Source organism: Hermetia illucens, chromosome 1, assembly GCF_905115235.1.
Source record: "Hermetia illucens chromosome 1, iHerIll2.2.curated.20191125, whole genome shotgun sequence".
NCBI classification, from domain to species: domain Eukaryota; kingdom Metazoa; phylum Arthropoda; class Insecta; order Diptera; family Stratiomyidae; genus Hermetia; species Hermetia illucens.
In genome coordinates this window covers 155,801,316-155,818,183 of record NC_051849.1, presented here as the reverse complement: position 1 = coordinate 155,818,183, position 16,868 = coordinate 155,801,316, and the positions used below count along the sequence as shown (strand labels likewise).

Here is a 16,868-nt window from a genome sequence, read left to right as displayed (position 1 = left end):
GGAAGAGCGAAGGAATAAAAGTGCGCGAAAGGCCGGAGGAAAGTAATTAAAGTATTGGATGTAAATCAGATGAACTAAGTGAGCAAAGTCCTTCGATAACATAGAGGCATCATAGGCCAGTGTGAACCAAGCAACTACTCCAAAAAAAGTATACTTTCTATGATTTTCTACTCATTTTACGCTAACATTCATTCGATCAGCTGCCAAATAATACGGTGTAGGTATCTTTTCAATAATTTTGGAGAGCTGTAGCGCGCTAATCACTGCGTGAGAGCAAATATTTACCTTATGTTCTCATTTGTATAGTCTCGATTCCGTAGCAACTTGAAAGATCTGAAGGTCTATCGAGCAATCTACAGATAATCGCTTTCCTGGTGAGCTAATTACGCCCGGCGCTCATCAATTGGTCGCATTGTGTTGAGGAATCTTGAAGCCGGTAAAATAAACATAAGCATGCAGAATCGCTCCGCTCTTCGATACAACATTTCCGAATGTGAGCGGGCTCTAATTTTAGTCAAATGACATAATCGGACCTGTTAGTTGGGGGAGCTCTGCTCTCCCTTCACTACATTAGTTTCGGGAACAGTCATGTGCCACTGAGCTGCTTACTGCGCTTCAATGTTTCGCTCTTCGTTTTCGTAAACAAAACAAACCAGCGGACGCGGTGGCGGTGACAACAGTCGTTATGCAAGCACATTTCGGACGAAGAGAAAATTTTAAATTAGCGCCGATCAGTTGGCTTCGAGATGCTGCCGCTCGATTGGCACCTTATGACGGTTGTCCTCAAAATAACAGCTTGTGAGATACTGACTTAAATTTGGATACCTACGAACAAGTTGTTGTGGACCCAATTCTATTTTTGCCAATTTTCGCGTGGAGCCAGAATTAACTCGATTCTGACTTCATTCCGCGTCAAATTAAATTTTGAAGTCAGTGAAATGAATGATTTGAACGACACTGAACTGGAATGACGACAATTAAAGTTATGCATGTGTATTTATTTTCGTGACTGAATACGGAGCGAAGGTCACATTTTTACAGCAGCAGAAAATGGTATGCCTACAAGCTGCCTCGAGAGGGTGGCCTTTGGGATCCGGGATGGGATCGACTGCAAACCCTCGTGCAAGCTCTGTGGCCTCCAGTTCATAGATAGAAACTTCTAAAAAATATAAAACAAAATTTACCCTTTCCTCGACTTTATCAGAAAGCGTTGCTGTGAAACAAGCTAAATAAAAGCACGATTCCGATAAAAATTTCTTCTCACGTCTCGAGGTCCAATTGGGAAGAACGTTCAACAGTTTTATTCCGAAATTAACACTTAAATGTCCATGAACACAGAAAATAATTACACAAATTTGCTCACACTGACACTGACAAATGGATTGGATGAATGAAGTGCGGTAAAACTCACTTTTTGGCGAAACAAATACCGTCCGCAGAACTCTTCAAAAATATCACACACTAGAACTACTTCACAGACGGGTTGTATTTGCCGTTCGCCACAAATGTCAAGCGGCGTTGCCGGCAGTTGCGATGAATTGATTGCAACCGGTCCGAACTTAGCGAATAGAGAGACATCTAGGCCGGGTGAATGCGGATGAGGATAATGCAGTTTCAGTTTTTCCGCTAAAAGCGCTCCATAGTTTGTAAGCATAATTATTGCGTGAGTAAAGATGAATGAGCAATTTGGGCGAATTATTTTTACGAAACAAAGGCATTGAACTTCAGATTTACTTGGAATTAAATAAATGTTACAACAGAATACGTCTTTATGGACACTTGGTTGATTATTTTCTGGGGAGAATTGTTATTTTCAAAACTGCTCCCACTTACTGATTTCGAAGTAGGTTCACATGTTCTGCGGACTAACTTCTGTGTTAATTAGATATGAGTGCAGCTAGATTTCTTCTTAAAATGGCGAACTATCGTTTGACCGTTATTTACTCAGCAGCCCCTTAACAAAAATTTCCTCTTTTGGCATGTGTTTATCATTTTCGAAAAAAATAAGAAACGAAAGTAAATTTGATAATACTAAGCATTTTATCCAACGTATTCTATAACCAGAAACTTACCGTTATCGTCTACATAACCTCCAGTACCTCCATCATCAGTACACCATCAAGTTTACACCAGGCGCATGTGCCTCCCATTCCCCAAATTAAATTAATTCTTCAAATGTCAAAACATAGTAAAGTGAAATAAATCCCCTTAAAGGATATAAGTCAACATCAACTACGCACAGTTGCTGTAGAGGAGGGAGGATTTGCAGGAGCTGCGAAATTGGACCACTATCATGTTCCTAAAAGAACTATCGCGCTTTTTCACACAAAATCGTACATTCTACTGTTACCTGATCCTGAGCGTTTGGATTTTCCTTCTAATAGCGGGTAAGTGTGAAATAAACAAACTTTCGCTTTTACCAGTGTCCTTTTTGAAAACAAACATAACCTTCTTGCTAACATTAATTTGTTATGAATTTCTTCCCAAAGGAATGTATAAATATATAGGAATTACAAATCCAGGAAACTCATTGAATTTCTTGAATACAAAACAAATGTATGCTGCCCTGAGCCCAGCGGACGAAAGTTTAAAATTGAAACGTTATAAACAGTATTGCACGCCTGTGGATAGTTTAGTTCGTAAGGATGATGGTGGCTTATTGGAGGGATGGAAACTGCAGGGTGTGCTGCTTGTTATCAGGCATGGTGATCGCGGTCCAATGTCGCATGTGAAAGGAATATCCTCGATTAACTGCGGGACAGAGAATGATAGTTTATTGAGTCGGTAATAAAATGTTGAATCTTTGATAGAATAAATTTGAAACCATCACATTCCTTATTTTTCAGCTACAAAACCTTTCTCCAGAATGTAACCAGTCCTTCGAGTTCGAACCACATGTATTGGAATAAAATTGGCCCATTCCATGGATTTGCTTTACTCCCTCCGAACGAAAAATCATGTCTTCTGATGCAACTAACGTATAAGTGAGTACCAACAATTGTCTTATAATTTTAAAAGTATATCTGACGTGAAATACTGAGCTGTAGTTCTGTTCGTTATTTAAATCTAATTGAAAAAAGAAATATACCTAACAACACGATTGCTGCCACTTTTTAAAGTGAGTCCTACTCGTTGTTACGTCCCCTAATTAACACTTCGATTCAAGTTCTCCAGTTGAGGTCCTGTCTGAGCGAAGTAACCCAGTAAAATATCATCGACAAGGCTTGGTGATCTTCTGAAAGACATTGGACTTGAAACTATTTCATGCCTTCGAGGCATTAAAGAATGGAAGTCATCACCAATAACGATGTGGTTGCCATAAACCTCTATGTGGGGCATAACGCGTCAACCGTAGCTACTCGTCATTGTTGCGGGTTCCTAGCGATGTAATTTATCTCCTCTCCTCTAGAAGTTTGCACTCCCCCTCCACTGCTCGCCAAGCGGTTTTTAGAATTTCATTGTAGGGTATAATTTGAAATGGATTTGTCACCATTTCTTAATGTGTAAGCTATCCACTGTCATTTCTGCCTTCTAATCGATATGTCCATGAGTATCTGGCCTCAGATCAGAATACCTCGATATCCCAATACAGGCATGCGAAACCCTCCTGCCTAAATCCGAGAAAAGAGTAGATTCCAATTCAATTCTCTGATCCGTGATGATTACGGCCGGCACACCAAAGGAAGGGATCCATTCCCGACAGAGGATCTCGGCACATGGTTTTGTAGTAATGTCAGTTAGAGGTATTGCTTCGCAAGGGCCAGTGATGTCGAGGTGGATGGTGTGGAAAAGCTTGGTCGACCGCGGGAAGACGCCTACTTCCTTTTGTACCATTGTAGATGTTACACTTTTGACATGAAATGCACTGTTTGGCCCAAGAGTTTAAGTTGTTCTTTGAGGACAGCCAGAAGTATTTTCTGGTGACTAACCGGTTCGTCATTCTGATACCTGGGTGCGCGAAAATCGGCCGTAATAAATGGCCTAGCTCTCTTGTCTGAGGTCTCACCGAGTAAGTAGGAGCTTGAGCAGAAGATGGGAAACTCCTTGAACTTGTGTTTGGAGTTTGTCCTCAGGCTCTGAAGTTCTGCGTCGTCTTTCTGCGCTTCGGCAATTGCCGTATAATCGACGGTGGCGGGAATTGTTACCTCCGAGGTTTGTGACAAAATGCCGGCAACGCTGTTATATTTTCCAGACACGTGTTGGATGTCGGAAGTAAATTAGCTGATAATGCTTAGTTATCAAATTTGGAGAGGAGACGCTTTATGGGGCTTTTTTTAAGGATGAGTAGGATTTTAAATGTTTTTTTTTATTTTTGTGTGCCTTAAATGAATGCATAATATTTCAAGAATGTTGTATGTAAATTTCAAGTCGATCAGAGCAAAATTGACGAATTTATGATTATTTTTATACCTGTCGGATTTTTCTACCTACCTGACTTGAGCGCGCTATTGTTAATGCTAATTACCAGGCAGACATGGCAAAAAGCTGCAGCTGCTAATGCATTGAATCCGTGCAAACATACTTATAGTGCTCTTCCCTTCCCAAGGATGTTTTGGATGCCATCGAACCCATCTATGAAGATCTGAGCAAGGATGCCCTCCTGTAGCGATGTGTCGGAGGCTTTACGCAGATCAACAATGAGAGTTTGAACCAAATTATTTTGAAAATCTCACCAAAACACTTGGGTAGAACCTCTGTCATCGTTGAGATTGCAGCCTATGTGGCAGCCTGTGTCTTCAATGAAGGTCCTTTTGCTTATCTAACCTTCATGCAAGACATGGGAATCAGTAGTGGACCAAACGCTCATGAGTGGGCCGATCCACTGACTCCATGCATATAGGCCAAGCAGAGGAGGAAGCTGAAAAACAAACGAAAGAAAGCAGGATTCATCGTAGACAGGAGCAAAAATATGCTTTAGGCACCATGGATGATTGCAACATCCTTTGTAGACCTGAAATCACAAAAATGTGCCTTTTTTTACACAAATTAACCATACACCCCCCTTAAGCGTGAATGTAAGGGGCTTGTGGTACGTGAACACAGTGGGAGAAACGAAAGTATTTAATGAAGAGGTACGCGGCGAGTAGCTCACGATTGTAGTTCCGTTGAGGTTTGGTTTATCCGTTGGTGAAGTGTGGCGCCTACTGCTGTGTCTGAGGCATTGACGAACACGGTTAGGGGTGCATCTGACCGAGGAAATGTTTAACGTGAATACCTGCCGTGTAGGCATAATTCCACGGTTCTCTTCGGACACGGATTGATTTTGGGACCACAATCAGAGCCCCGCCATGTAAGCACAGCGGTCCTGGTTTATACTGAGTGTAGGCTCAGCATTCATACCAGTAGATGCGAGGCCTATCTAACACCTCAACACCCCTGCCGCAACTAAAGGGTACGGCACCCGAGTTGTACGGCGTAACTCCACGCTTGGACTCCGAGGAGCTCTGTCCGTGATGTAGGCATAACCACAGCCACTATGAAACTCCCACTAGGGGGCTAACCGGAAATAACCAGGCCAGGAACACCTCCTCCAGGAATTCTCCTGGAGCATATGCTCTCAGAGGGCCATCCCGGTTCCCATGGTACCAGATAACCTCCGGTGAGGCTACGTGGCAGAGCCACTTCAGATGAGTCCCTTGCAGACTCGGGTCTGATCATCCTCCTCAAGTACGTGGGGACGGAACTCCCCAACGGGCTAACTGGAATTATCGTCGGAAGTGTTGGAAAAAAAACGTTGTCGTGAAGTTAATGGTCACCGTAAAGTTAATCGCAGTGCGGGCGGTGTGGCGATCCAACACGGTGGTGTAGCCGTTCGAGATTTGACCCGGGTGGTTGAACGAATGCCTTGGGCTGATCGTTACCTTGTTACCGTTGGCCGTTGCCTACAGGTTGTTTCGGTGAATAAACGACCGGCGGCAGTTGTAGGTTTGGTTGTTGTTGCGTTTTGAAGAGCCTCTTGCAGGATCTCCTAGTGCCGCCGTTATTGGTGCTTCACCTCGTGCAGCCACTCGTATCCTCGACCTGCACTACAACGACAAGATCAGGTCGTTGAATGTTGATTCCATGTCGCCCGACCAGAAAAACGCCAATCCACGTTAATGAAACGGCCTAATGATTGCTGTACTGCGGGTTCTCTCTCGGTTACCTCCGAATCATGGAGAAATTTGTCGGGAAGAATCCAAGACTAGTCATTTATGGAGAATGGGGAATATAGTAATTTTAAGGGAAACTCCAAGTTCGAAAAAGTTTTCGTCTGTGCAACTACAAGAAGAAGGAACCGTACCGCACCGGTCTCGTGCCAGACCGCCAGATGTGTCGGCGGGGGCGTTCACACTTCTGGCGATGCAGGAGATGGTTCACGATCCCGCTGTGCCGCCACACGGTCAAACGCCTTTTCTAGATCCAGAAATGCAATGTACAAAGGGCGGTTTTTCTCTTGGTGTTTCTTCACGAGTAACCGTGAAACGTATATTGCGACTGTGTTGAATCCCAGCTCTTCCCTTTGCGTAGTTCAGATGTCCAGTTTATCGTAAAGATCTTTGTAATGGATTGCTCGGGTGACGGTGATCGCTTTCTTTGCATCCCGGTTGGCATTCTTGTAAATTTGCAATTGGCCAGCGTTTTATCGCTGAAAAACTTGTGATAAAGGCGTTTCTTTTCATCGAACTTCATTTCAAATCGTCATTCCAAAGCCAAGTATCGCGGCTGCTGAACCGCTTATCTGGTTTGGTGACCCCGAGAGTGACATAGGTCGCTTTGTGGATCATGTTTTTTAACTTGGTTCCACAATTCTTTGACATTCGTAACAATTGGTAATCGCGTAAGCGAGATCATTTTTCCTTTTTTTTTTACGAAATCGCCACGTCAGTGGCTTGATTCGCAAGATAGTAATCAACGGCCGATGTTGAGGTGCGATGGTTTTATAGGGAATTTCTCCATGACACCTGCTGCTGTCTGCCTTTTCACCCACATGACCATTAAGGTCGCCCGCAATGACGATATAGTTATCAGTAGACACGTTACCAGTCTTCGTAACAAGAAATTGACAGAAAGCTTCTTTCACGGTATCAGGTCGACCTTGCCTGTGGTGCGTATGCAGTGAAAAAGTGAATTGTGCGATTAGCTGATATAATAGTTTCATCAGCCAATAAATCAGAAACTCCCTGAGATGGTAATGCCAACATCATATTGATGTATGTAGGCCACCAAAGTAAAGACGTTTATAACCAATTTCGCTGTGTTCGTGTACTATGTCGCAGATTTGGGTACCACACCATCGAGTTTATTGTAAACCGCAAATATCAATGCGCCTTTTCCGAAGGGCTCTTACAAGTTCCTTCGTCTTTCCAGTGACGATACCAACATTTAATGTACAGACACGTATTTGTTTTGCTCGGACTAATTTACTTACGTCCTGTTGGATGTATCTGGGGTTTGAAATGTGCTAGCGCACTTTATTCAAGACCATAGCGGTACACTGTAGGAGGTAATGTGGTTAGTATTATGATCGCCCGCGATTAATACCCTAATTTTGCTTAGGTACTTATTTACAGCTGAGTTCAGCTAATATCCGATAACTAGTCATGATACAATCGCGACCTTCCGCTACAACAGCGTAGCGCTCTAACCACTGAGTTGTCGGAAGAACCATGTTGAATTAGGCGAACAAAACTGCTCAGTTTTGGAAAAAATGGCGTTTGTCAAAAAAAAGTTTTTTTTTTTTTAAAAAAAAAAAGCGTTCTTTCTTTAAATATCTCTACAAATAAAAAGGTAGTCTATATAATTTGGATTTTTTATGTCACCCTCACTTCCACCACAAATTTCATGGGTCTTGACTGAAAGAATTCGGAGGTTGAAAGCTTTAATATCTGAACTATGTCCGCCGTATCCAATTTACGCGAAAACGGCTGGGAATTTCTTTACACGCTGTAAACGGCTTAATTTTGAGTTGTTTTAAGGCACCTTCCTATATATATGAAAGGAGGGTGTATTTTTGTTTCCTAAATATGGACAACTATGTCTACGCGCGATCGCTAATGGTTCGCTGAAATATGCTTCTTCTCTCCCCAGGACTTACCGACGCGCTTGCACTCCTTCTCTATGGTTCTGCGCCAATGGCTCCTGAGGCTACTTACTCGTCGGCCATCTTGAGCGTAGCCAGCAATAATAATAATAATCGTTGGCGCAACAATCCATAATGGATCAGGGCTTTGAAATGTGTTAGAACACTTCATTCAAGACCGTAACGGTACACTACAGTACATTGTAGTAGGCTCTCGCCCGCTCGCCAGAGATTATTACCCTGATTTGACTCAAGTACTCAGTCGACTGGTATCCAACATCCAGTTACGATAACAAATCCCGCTGCCAACAGTGAGATTTAAACCACGACCTTCCGCCACGACAGCTCAGCGGTCTGAGGACTTGAACTATCCGGACCCTGCCAGCAATGCTTTTCCTTAATATGTGGCCAATCCATTACCATTTCCTGATTCTGATCAAAGCTACAGGTTGACTGACCTCTATTGGACTGATCACCTATCGCGATCACAATGTCATCTTTAGTAAGCCTCCCCTAAACTGTGTATAATTGCTCATAGAAAGCATCTTTCTCTGCTATATCGATACTCTTTAACCTGGATCGGAATCTTCCAGTCATAATCCTGCCAAAAACCGGCTCCCAGGTCAAGAGAACGCACCTTGTAGTAGTTTCTGCTTCAAATGGTTACAGAAGCTACTACCGATTTTCCAGAATATAAAAGCATAAGAGGGTTATTCTCCTGCGTCCCAACATCTTACTTCGCTTAGGCTCAGAATATCCGCCTTGTAGTTGGAATTCTCATTCGAGTTGGAGAAAGCGAGAATTCTGTGGTCCCTCGAAACCATTGTCGATGAGCTTCCGCACATTGCAGAAATCCATAACAGTCCGTTCTTGATAGACAAAAGTTGTGATTGTGATGTTAGTTCTTTTTGCAAAACAAAACCCTATTAAAATCGCTTTATTTTTATATCTTCGGGGTAACTTAAAAGATCGTTATATCTAGAGGACTGTCGAAAATGGGAGGTGAAGACCTGTTACAAATTGAAAAAACTTAGCGCACTAACGATCAGCTTATGCGAAATAGAATTATTTATAGAAGTGATTGGTCTCTTTCAATATCGAAATATCTAATCCCAATATCGAAATATCTAGGATGAATTTGAAGGGAGGTTGTAAATTTTCAAAAAATAATAATATACTATTATTAATGTTATTTGAGCGTATATAATAACGGGGAGTATTTTGAGGCCTAGATACCATGTACACGGATTACCGCGATTTTTTTTCCGGATTTTTGGATTGGCTAGTTTCTAGGAACGAGTCCTTGAAATAATTGACTCGTTTCGGACCACTGCACTCCTCACGTTTGCCACCAATGGCAAAACTAGCATCTGCTTCGAAAAGTGCTGATCGAGATATTTTATTTGATACCCCATATGACTAGGTTCGGTGAATTACTATGGAGCTACCACTAGAGGTTGCTTCACCTTTACGGTTACGAGTGCTAGGGTACTTGAACATTATTGGTAATGATGAGCTGATCACCACAATGAAACCGGGTTTTTGTGTCATACCAATAGTTAAATGAAGAAATTCCAACTCTCGCGGGCAAGTGAAAGTTTGTTGAAGAACCCTGAGATTTTTATTGAGATATTATTCAATATATCTCCTAGCGAAAATTGGGCTGGTGAATTAGGCTATCTGCAGTCAATTTGAGGAGCAAGAGGAGGCTCTGCATTTCATATGCGGCTGGTTGGTTTTCTCAGACTGTAAGTAGAGATCCTTGGAAATCTACATAATTTTAGATTGGTAAAATCCTGTGAATGTCGCAGGTACGAAACCGTTTAAAGAGATATTTCAAAGAAAAGTACAATAAGCCTAATGTATGAGATCTGCGGGACTGAAGCCACGGTTTAACCCATTTCCTCAACCTATCTAACCTGACTCCATTTGAGTTTGATATGTACATATTTGATGTTTTTACTTGTTTGTTTTTGTTTTATTTGTTAAATTTGGAGGTTGAGTGGTTGATGTTGTTTCACAGTATGCATATGGTTAAGCGAGAATGTATTTAGACCAACTAATAAGCAAAAAGTCTTAGGTGATAGTAAAGTGAACTATTTTAATGAATATGCCCGGTTAACTTAATTTTGTAACTGGAAACATTGAATGAATGCATAGGAAGTTTATTTTTTTGTTGACGATAAATTCGCATACATGTTTTTCAATTTTCCTAATTACAGAGGCATCTCTCAGCTCCTTCATATCGGCGAGATATTTCATCAGGTTTATGCACATCCACTTGGTCTTCTCCACAAGCCTCAATCTACATCATCAAAATCTACAATTAACTCCACGCCTCACGCTTACCTCAACTCAGATGAAGTTGTTGTCTATACAACTCGTTACAGGAGAACCTTCCAATCAGCTATGGCACTACTCTACACATTCCTACCAACCGAGAAGTGGATTTCCTTAAATATTCGAGAATCTCACAGTATGTCATTTTGCTTTTCTGATTGTGCCTGCCCAGAAGTTGATGAACTTCGAAAGAGAAGTTCCAGATTTGTTAAAACCCAGCTATCTCAGCATTCTGTTGTGTCAGCTGTTGTACAATGGCTTGGGCAGCTGTTACTACATCACACATCGAATGGAATGACCAGTGCTTATGATGTTAGAGATGCTGTCCTAGCGTTATTATGTCACGATGCACCTCTTCCATGCAAAAAATCCAAGTCAAAGGATGCCAAAAGTCCTATAACCATATCACCTCCTACTACCTTAGATTTAAGTGATGTTATAAATATAGACCAGGAAGATACTGCTGGAAATGTTATACAAGGATCGGACACTATGGACCGTGAAGAGGGTGAATCACAAAGCGAAGGATGCATTGAAAATAGTCATATATCTGCGTTGATGTCCTTTACAAACTGGCTATCTGGCAAAGAAGCTCGCCAAAAATATTACAAACGAACAGGACTCCTGCGCGCCTATGGACTAATTCGTCATATTGTTGGATACATGCTTAAGATGATCTCAGGCGACCGGACCAAATTCGTACTGTATTCGGGCCACGACTGGACAATGCAATTTCTAACAGCAGCGTTCGGAATCCACACGGAAACTACTTTTATTCCTTATGCATCGCGAATGGCCTTTGAAGTATATAAAAGCGAAAGCCATACAGAATATTATTTTCGTGTGATTTATAATGGTCGCGACGTCACACAACAAATTGATTTTTGTGAAGGCGGAAAGAGTTTAAGGGTAAGTCGTGATAGTCGAGGTAATAAGGCGGATTTATGCCCAATAGAAAATATTATTAGATTTATCCATGATGATTACTTTGGCCCACTGAACGCAACGAATTTCAAAGATGCATGTACTATACAATCGTTCAGTGAGTTTTGAAAATAATTATTTTGAGTAGGAAAAGATTCCTTGGCATTTAATTTGTATTGACTTTTTAGTGCATTTTTCTAATCAGACTGTCTGTGTATTGTTTAAATGCTCTAATGTGTTAAATGATCATTTTTCTCCTAAGCATATTAGTATGCGTAAATTGAATATGTCTTGCTAAAGTTAAACCCCCGGAAAATCCTCCCCCTTCACACGTGCTTGCCTCTGTGTAATTCTTCACTTTTTGTTATTTTCTATAATTATGTTTGAAACAAAAATGTAAATTTTTTTGCGCATCGAATTGGTTCTCATTGCTGATGTGCCCTATTGCGTTTATCCATGAATACAACCAATCCTTTTCGACTCAAATGTGTAAAGGGCGGAGAGCTGACATTTTTGTAAAACTTAGTCAACCATCATTTTTTTTTTGCTTGATTGTGCTGGTAACAATTTAAGAGATACCCTTTTTCGATAGCCTTTTCTAGCCTTCTCACCAGTAAGATTTGATTCGTCTTTTTCGTTTTATTTGATCTTAAAAATCAAAGAAGTTTAAACTATTCGGGTTAGGTTTGATCCTTAATTAATTGAAACATAAACATATCTAGTTGGCATCAAAAGGCAATATCTACAGTATTCTTCAAACTGCCCTGCTTTGATGTTACTTTAGCATTTGTCTACGATGTCTAATAATATGATAATAATCGTTGTCGTGACAATTCATATTGAATCAGGGCCTTGAATTGTGTTAGAGCCCTTCATTCAAGACCGTGTACCTTTACAATACATTGCAGGAGGCAATGTGGTCAGCATTGCGTTCTCCCGAAATTTTTAAACTGATTTGACTCAGGTACTCATTCGCAGCCGAGTCGACTGGTATCCGACATCCAGTCACGATAACAAATCCGTTCAGTGTTGGACACGCGAGCTGCTGGATCGTATGAATACTTTCGTTTCTATCTGACATGTTCGGTGTTGGATACGCTTGCTGCTGGATCGTATGAATAGATCGTAGACAGTGGTCCTTTTTCAAAACAAACACGATATGTTCTTCTACCGGCAGCCTTCTTTCAGACACTAAAGTCTAGTTTCCTTCATTCTGTTAACAACTACGTGAATTTGTCATGTAGGTGACAACTACATCAAATTCTCTATTACTTTTCTTTTCACTGGTAATTGGTCTGAATTGAAAGTGAATTGAAAATTGACTTTTGCACAGCACTCTTTTTGAAGAAGCTGCTTCAGTCTACCTTTGCGGTATATAGTATGTATACTTTCCAAAAATGAAAAAAAAAACAGTTCAAGTCCGGTGACACGTCATTCGTTTGGGCAGCTAGTCTTTGTCAGCAATCAAATAGGTGTAGAGAATTGAGGTGAAAAGTGCGAGATCAAATTTTCTTCTTAATCTATGTTTTTTCGTTTGGAATATGATTGAGAGCAACTTACTCTCACTTGTTTTGGTCCTCGGACCGCTCGTTTTGGCCATAGTACCGAAGTATTGAAAAAAGGTGATTAATAGTTTTGACCATATCCAGAACAACAAAAAAAATGTAGCTTTCGCTTAACTTAGACTTAAGCTAATGGCGGTTTCAACTTCGATTTAATTTGCTCTTACACCGTGTTTGCGAGCATATAAGAAGAAGCGACTTCCATCTGTTGCCACTTTCGGTCACGCTCTTCCTAGGACGGAGGTGAGTCGGCGTCTGATGAGTTGCCATCCAATTTCCAATCCAATAAAGCCGGGTTATTTTTTCAACAACATACTGTGCAAATTGTTAGAAAGTGGTTATACAAAATGAAAATTCGTTGGAACCAATCAAAAGAGAAAGGTGGATGTGACTCTTGAATGAAAGTTTTAGTTGTTTTTTGACAAACGTGGTTGTGTTGAAGAAAAACTTCATTTCGCGTAGCTGATCTTACTCCAAATTTGTGTTCTGAACTTCGCTTATCAAGAGAAGATGATCCGCTACAATTAAACATAAACAGATTGAAATGTTCCTCGTTAACCTCGATCGATCGATTGTGCCGCGATGTGTTGTTTAGGTAAAAATTACTACTTTTGAACGTTGAACATGCCCTTTTACTACATACATACACGCTACGAGAACATCCCTATATGGCTGTTATTGTCCTTTAAATTTTAAATATTCCAGCTGATTGCAAATTACTGAACAGTCAGATTAGAAATTTCATAAACAACTATGTAACAACCAGTCTAGGTCTGCGTTAGAAAAGAACTTCAAACATGTAGATGAAACAATCAGATATCTCTAGCAGCTTTATGGTATCGTGCCGTAGACTGCCCTATCTTAGTCGGGGTCTGCTACTTATTTTTCTGGGCTAAATCGTGCGGATTAAATGACCCACCCACCTCAACCTATTGAGCTAGATTTTATACGCAACTAATCTATGGTGAAATCGTGGTTCAGATCTCACTGGTGGCAGAGGCATTTATATTGTGACTGGATGTTGGATTTCAGTCGACTCAGCTGTGAAGTCGCTTCAAGGACCAGATTCAATTGAATTGTCGCGGTAACAATTATTATTATATAAGTTATGGAATCATCGATCCCCTTATAGGAAGCTGTAAATTCTTCTCGAACGCGGCTAAAAGCTTACAGTTTTGCTTGTTAAGAATCAAAGTTTTCGGGAACTTTCAAATCAATGAATAACATGAATTTTGAAGAAAACAAATCGAAAACCCAAAGCTTGAAGGTTCAGGTATGAAAGGTTTTGTATGTTTATTGCATTGGTGCGTACCCCGTAATGTATATGCATTCAGCATATTAGACTATTTTAGTGTAAGAGTAAAGGATAAACTTAAGGGAGTTTCTAGTCAACTTCCCGAAAGCATAATAATAACTATCATTAACTTAATTTTAATACATATCGGCACAGAGGGTATTTTGAAACCTAGACACCGTATAGAGACAGCTTTCTGATTTTTATCAATTTGTTCGGTTGAGTAGTTCCTGAGAATAAGTCCACAAAAGAAATGATCAATTCATAAACCCCGCACTCTCTGCCTTTTCAACAAGTGTCAAAAATAAGAATGGCTTCAGGTAGTACTAATCGGAGTCTTTCATTTGATATTCAAACAAAAATTTACCTCCGACATTGAGGCCACTCCCATTAAACTCAACGTAGAAGGATGTAACTGACTGTATGTGTGGCAATTAAAAGTTTTCACCTTCCCAAAAAATTTTGTGTCAATCGGTACAGCCGTTTCTAACAGAAACGATAGAAATAATAGAAATTGAACCGATTTGAATGACGTTTTGTTTTGCACAAAACCTTAAAAGCTAAGTTTTGTGTTCGAAAGTTTCGAACAGGAAAAACTTTTAATACGTGAAAAACGAAACTTTCGTTTCTTGATTTATTTTCTAATAAATTTGATAAACATGCAAATTCAGTTACACAGGGAACTTCAGTCTGATTGAATAAAATGCACTAATTAGAATGAAAACATTTTCATATCTGTGATACCGCGAAATTAAAATAATTTAGACTAATGTAACAAATAAATCAATAAGTTCTAATCAGCCAGAATGTAAAATAAATATAAAAAAAAATATAAATATCCTTCAATAACTAGAAAATGAGTTTCTAATAAAAAGCTATTGGGAAAAGTCATTACGTATTATGCATTACGTTTTCTAACAATGTGTATATATTAATATCTTATATTCATTTAAAAAGTATATTTACACTGAAAAAAGTAAGTTAATTTCTTATTTTCGTACCAAATATTAAGAGCAATTTGCTTTCTACAAAATGATGCCTTCAATGAAACTGATAAACCAATAGAAAGCATTTGATTTACAAGTCACCTGGCATTGAAATATCTTTACATATCATTGTAATTTTAAAGAAAAAGTATTTAAATTGTAAGGGTCAACATCAAATAAAACATCAATTCATATAGTTCTAGTACGATTTAGTAAAGAATGCATATCAAGTCAGCAGAGTTAGATGAATCTATTAATGTGGATTTGGGCGATTCCTTTGATACGTTTTTGTTATTTTCTCATTCTCATTTGTATCTTAATTCAGCATCATTTAAGCTTTGAAATAGGACAGAAGTCTGCCCAACACATAAATGAATGAGCTTTTAGATCTTAATTTTTCCAATATGCCCATATCCCGCATTAATAGTTTCCTCGAGTATAAGTTAACATATTAGAGGGCTAAATGCCTTGCATAATCCAAAATATAACTGAATTCTAGATATAAATTGATTATTATAGGCAAATTGATGTAGTAAAGAATTAAAGGTATATTAGAAATAGTTAAAGCGAGTTATACTTAGTATAAATTTAGCATTGGCTAATTGTTTATAGAATATAAATCGAAATCGGGGAAAGTTCTGAAAATATCGAATACATATCATTTCATCAGTTGATGATAAACAATTTGTTGAACGAATCATTTTCTCATAATATGAATTTTCTAAAGTATTTTATCAAATGGTTATCTTTATTACTTAATAAAATTTTTGAAATCAAATCCGCTAGTAAATTCTTTCATGTGTTCAACATCAAGTTGTTTTTTTCAGCTCTCCGAAACATTTTCCTCTTTGGTATGAATGTCACTTAGTTTCTAGTGAATTGCATTTTGTTAGTGGGTTTATTCACGGTTTCAGTAAAACGTCGAATTAGTTAGAGGGAGTCTACCCAATACATTAACATCATCAACGGCGCAACAACCGGTATCCGATCTAGGCCTGCCTTAGTAAGGAACTCCAGACACCAATCTATCAATTCGATATCCCTAAAAGCTGTTCAGCGTCCTGACCTATTCCATCGCTGCATGTCAGTCAGGGTCTGGCTCGTATTCTTTTTCTACCATATATATTGCCCTTATAAACTTTTCGGGCTGGCATCCTCATTCATTCATTCTCGGATTAGGCGACCCGTCCACCTCAACCTGTTGAGCAGGATTTTATCCACAATCAGACGTGGTATCGTTCATAGATTTTGTCATTATGTAAGCTACGGAATCGTCCATCCTCATGTAGGGGGCCAAAAATTCTTCGGAGGATTCTTCACTCGAAGGCGGCCAAGAGTTCGCAGTTTTTGTTTTGCTAAGATCCCAGGTGTCCGAGGAATACATAAGGTAAGATCATAGTCTTGTACAGTAAGAGGTTTGACCCTATGGTGATTCGTTTCGAGCGAAACAGTTTTTGTAAGCTGAAATAGAGTCTGTTGGCAGCCAACAACTGTGCGCGGATTTCATCATCATAGGTGTTATCGGTTATCATTTGCGATAGGAGAAATTTTCAACTGTCTCAACGTTGTAATCTCCTACCTTGTTTTTGTTTGACCAGTATCATTCAATGTTGTTCTTTCTTTTGGTCTTGGTTTTGGCGTTGACGTTGCCACCATGTACTTCGTCTTGCCTTCATTAATGTGCAGCCCAAAATCTTGCG

General features: G+C 39.8%; 2 protein-coding genes and 1 long non-coding RNA gene across 6 annotated transcripts in view; 1 reads left to right on the top strand and 2 right to left on the bottom strand.

Annotated features, from left to right (window-relative positions):
- Positions 1-1,533, bottom strand: part of LOC119648871 (tudor and KH domain-containing protein homolog) — a 31,445-nt gene extending 29,912 nt beyond the window's left edge. For 2 of the 3 annotated variants that reach the window (XR_005249069.1, XM_038050762.1), the window contains exon 1: positions 1,185-1,449. The gene's annotated coding sequence lies outside the window, so the exon portion shown is untranslated. Of the gene's footprint in view, positions 1-1,184 lie in introns of all 3 variants that reach the window. The other variant, XM_038050769.1, reaches the window with a different exon arrangement.
- LOC119648892 (2-phosphoxylose phosphatase 1) overlaps positions 1-12,244 on the top strand; it is a 49,822-nt gene extending 37,578 nt beyond the window's left edge. Inside the window, exons 2-5 of one of the 2 annotated variants that reach the window (XM_038050802.1) lie at positions 2,215-2,387; positions 2,490-2,784; positions 2,847-2,984; positions 10,285-12,244. In XM_038050802.1, the coding sequence (XP_037906730.1) occupies positions 2,294-2,387; positions 2,490-2,784; positions 2,847-2,984; positions 10,285-11,455 (1,698 nt within the window). In that variant the 5' untranslated portion in view covers positions 2,215-2,293 and the 3' untranslated portion in view covers positions 11,456-12,244. Of the gene's footprint in view, positions 1-1,932; positions 2,388-2,489; positions 2,785-2,846; positions 2,985-10,284 lie in introns of those variants that run through there. The other variant, XM_038050793.1, reaches the window with a different exon arrangement.
- LOC119648913 lies at positions 2,615-3,358 on the bottom strand. Its single transcript, XR_005249071.1, has 3 exons — positions 3,089-3,358; positions 2,856-3,023; positions 2,615-2,751 (listed from the first exon to the last, which is right to left on the bottom strand). It is a non-coding gene; the product is annotated as an uncharacterized LOC119648913 (long non-coding RNA).
- Positions 12,245-16,868: the final 4,624 nt, after the last annotated feature.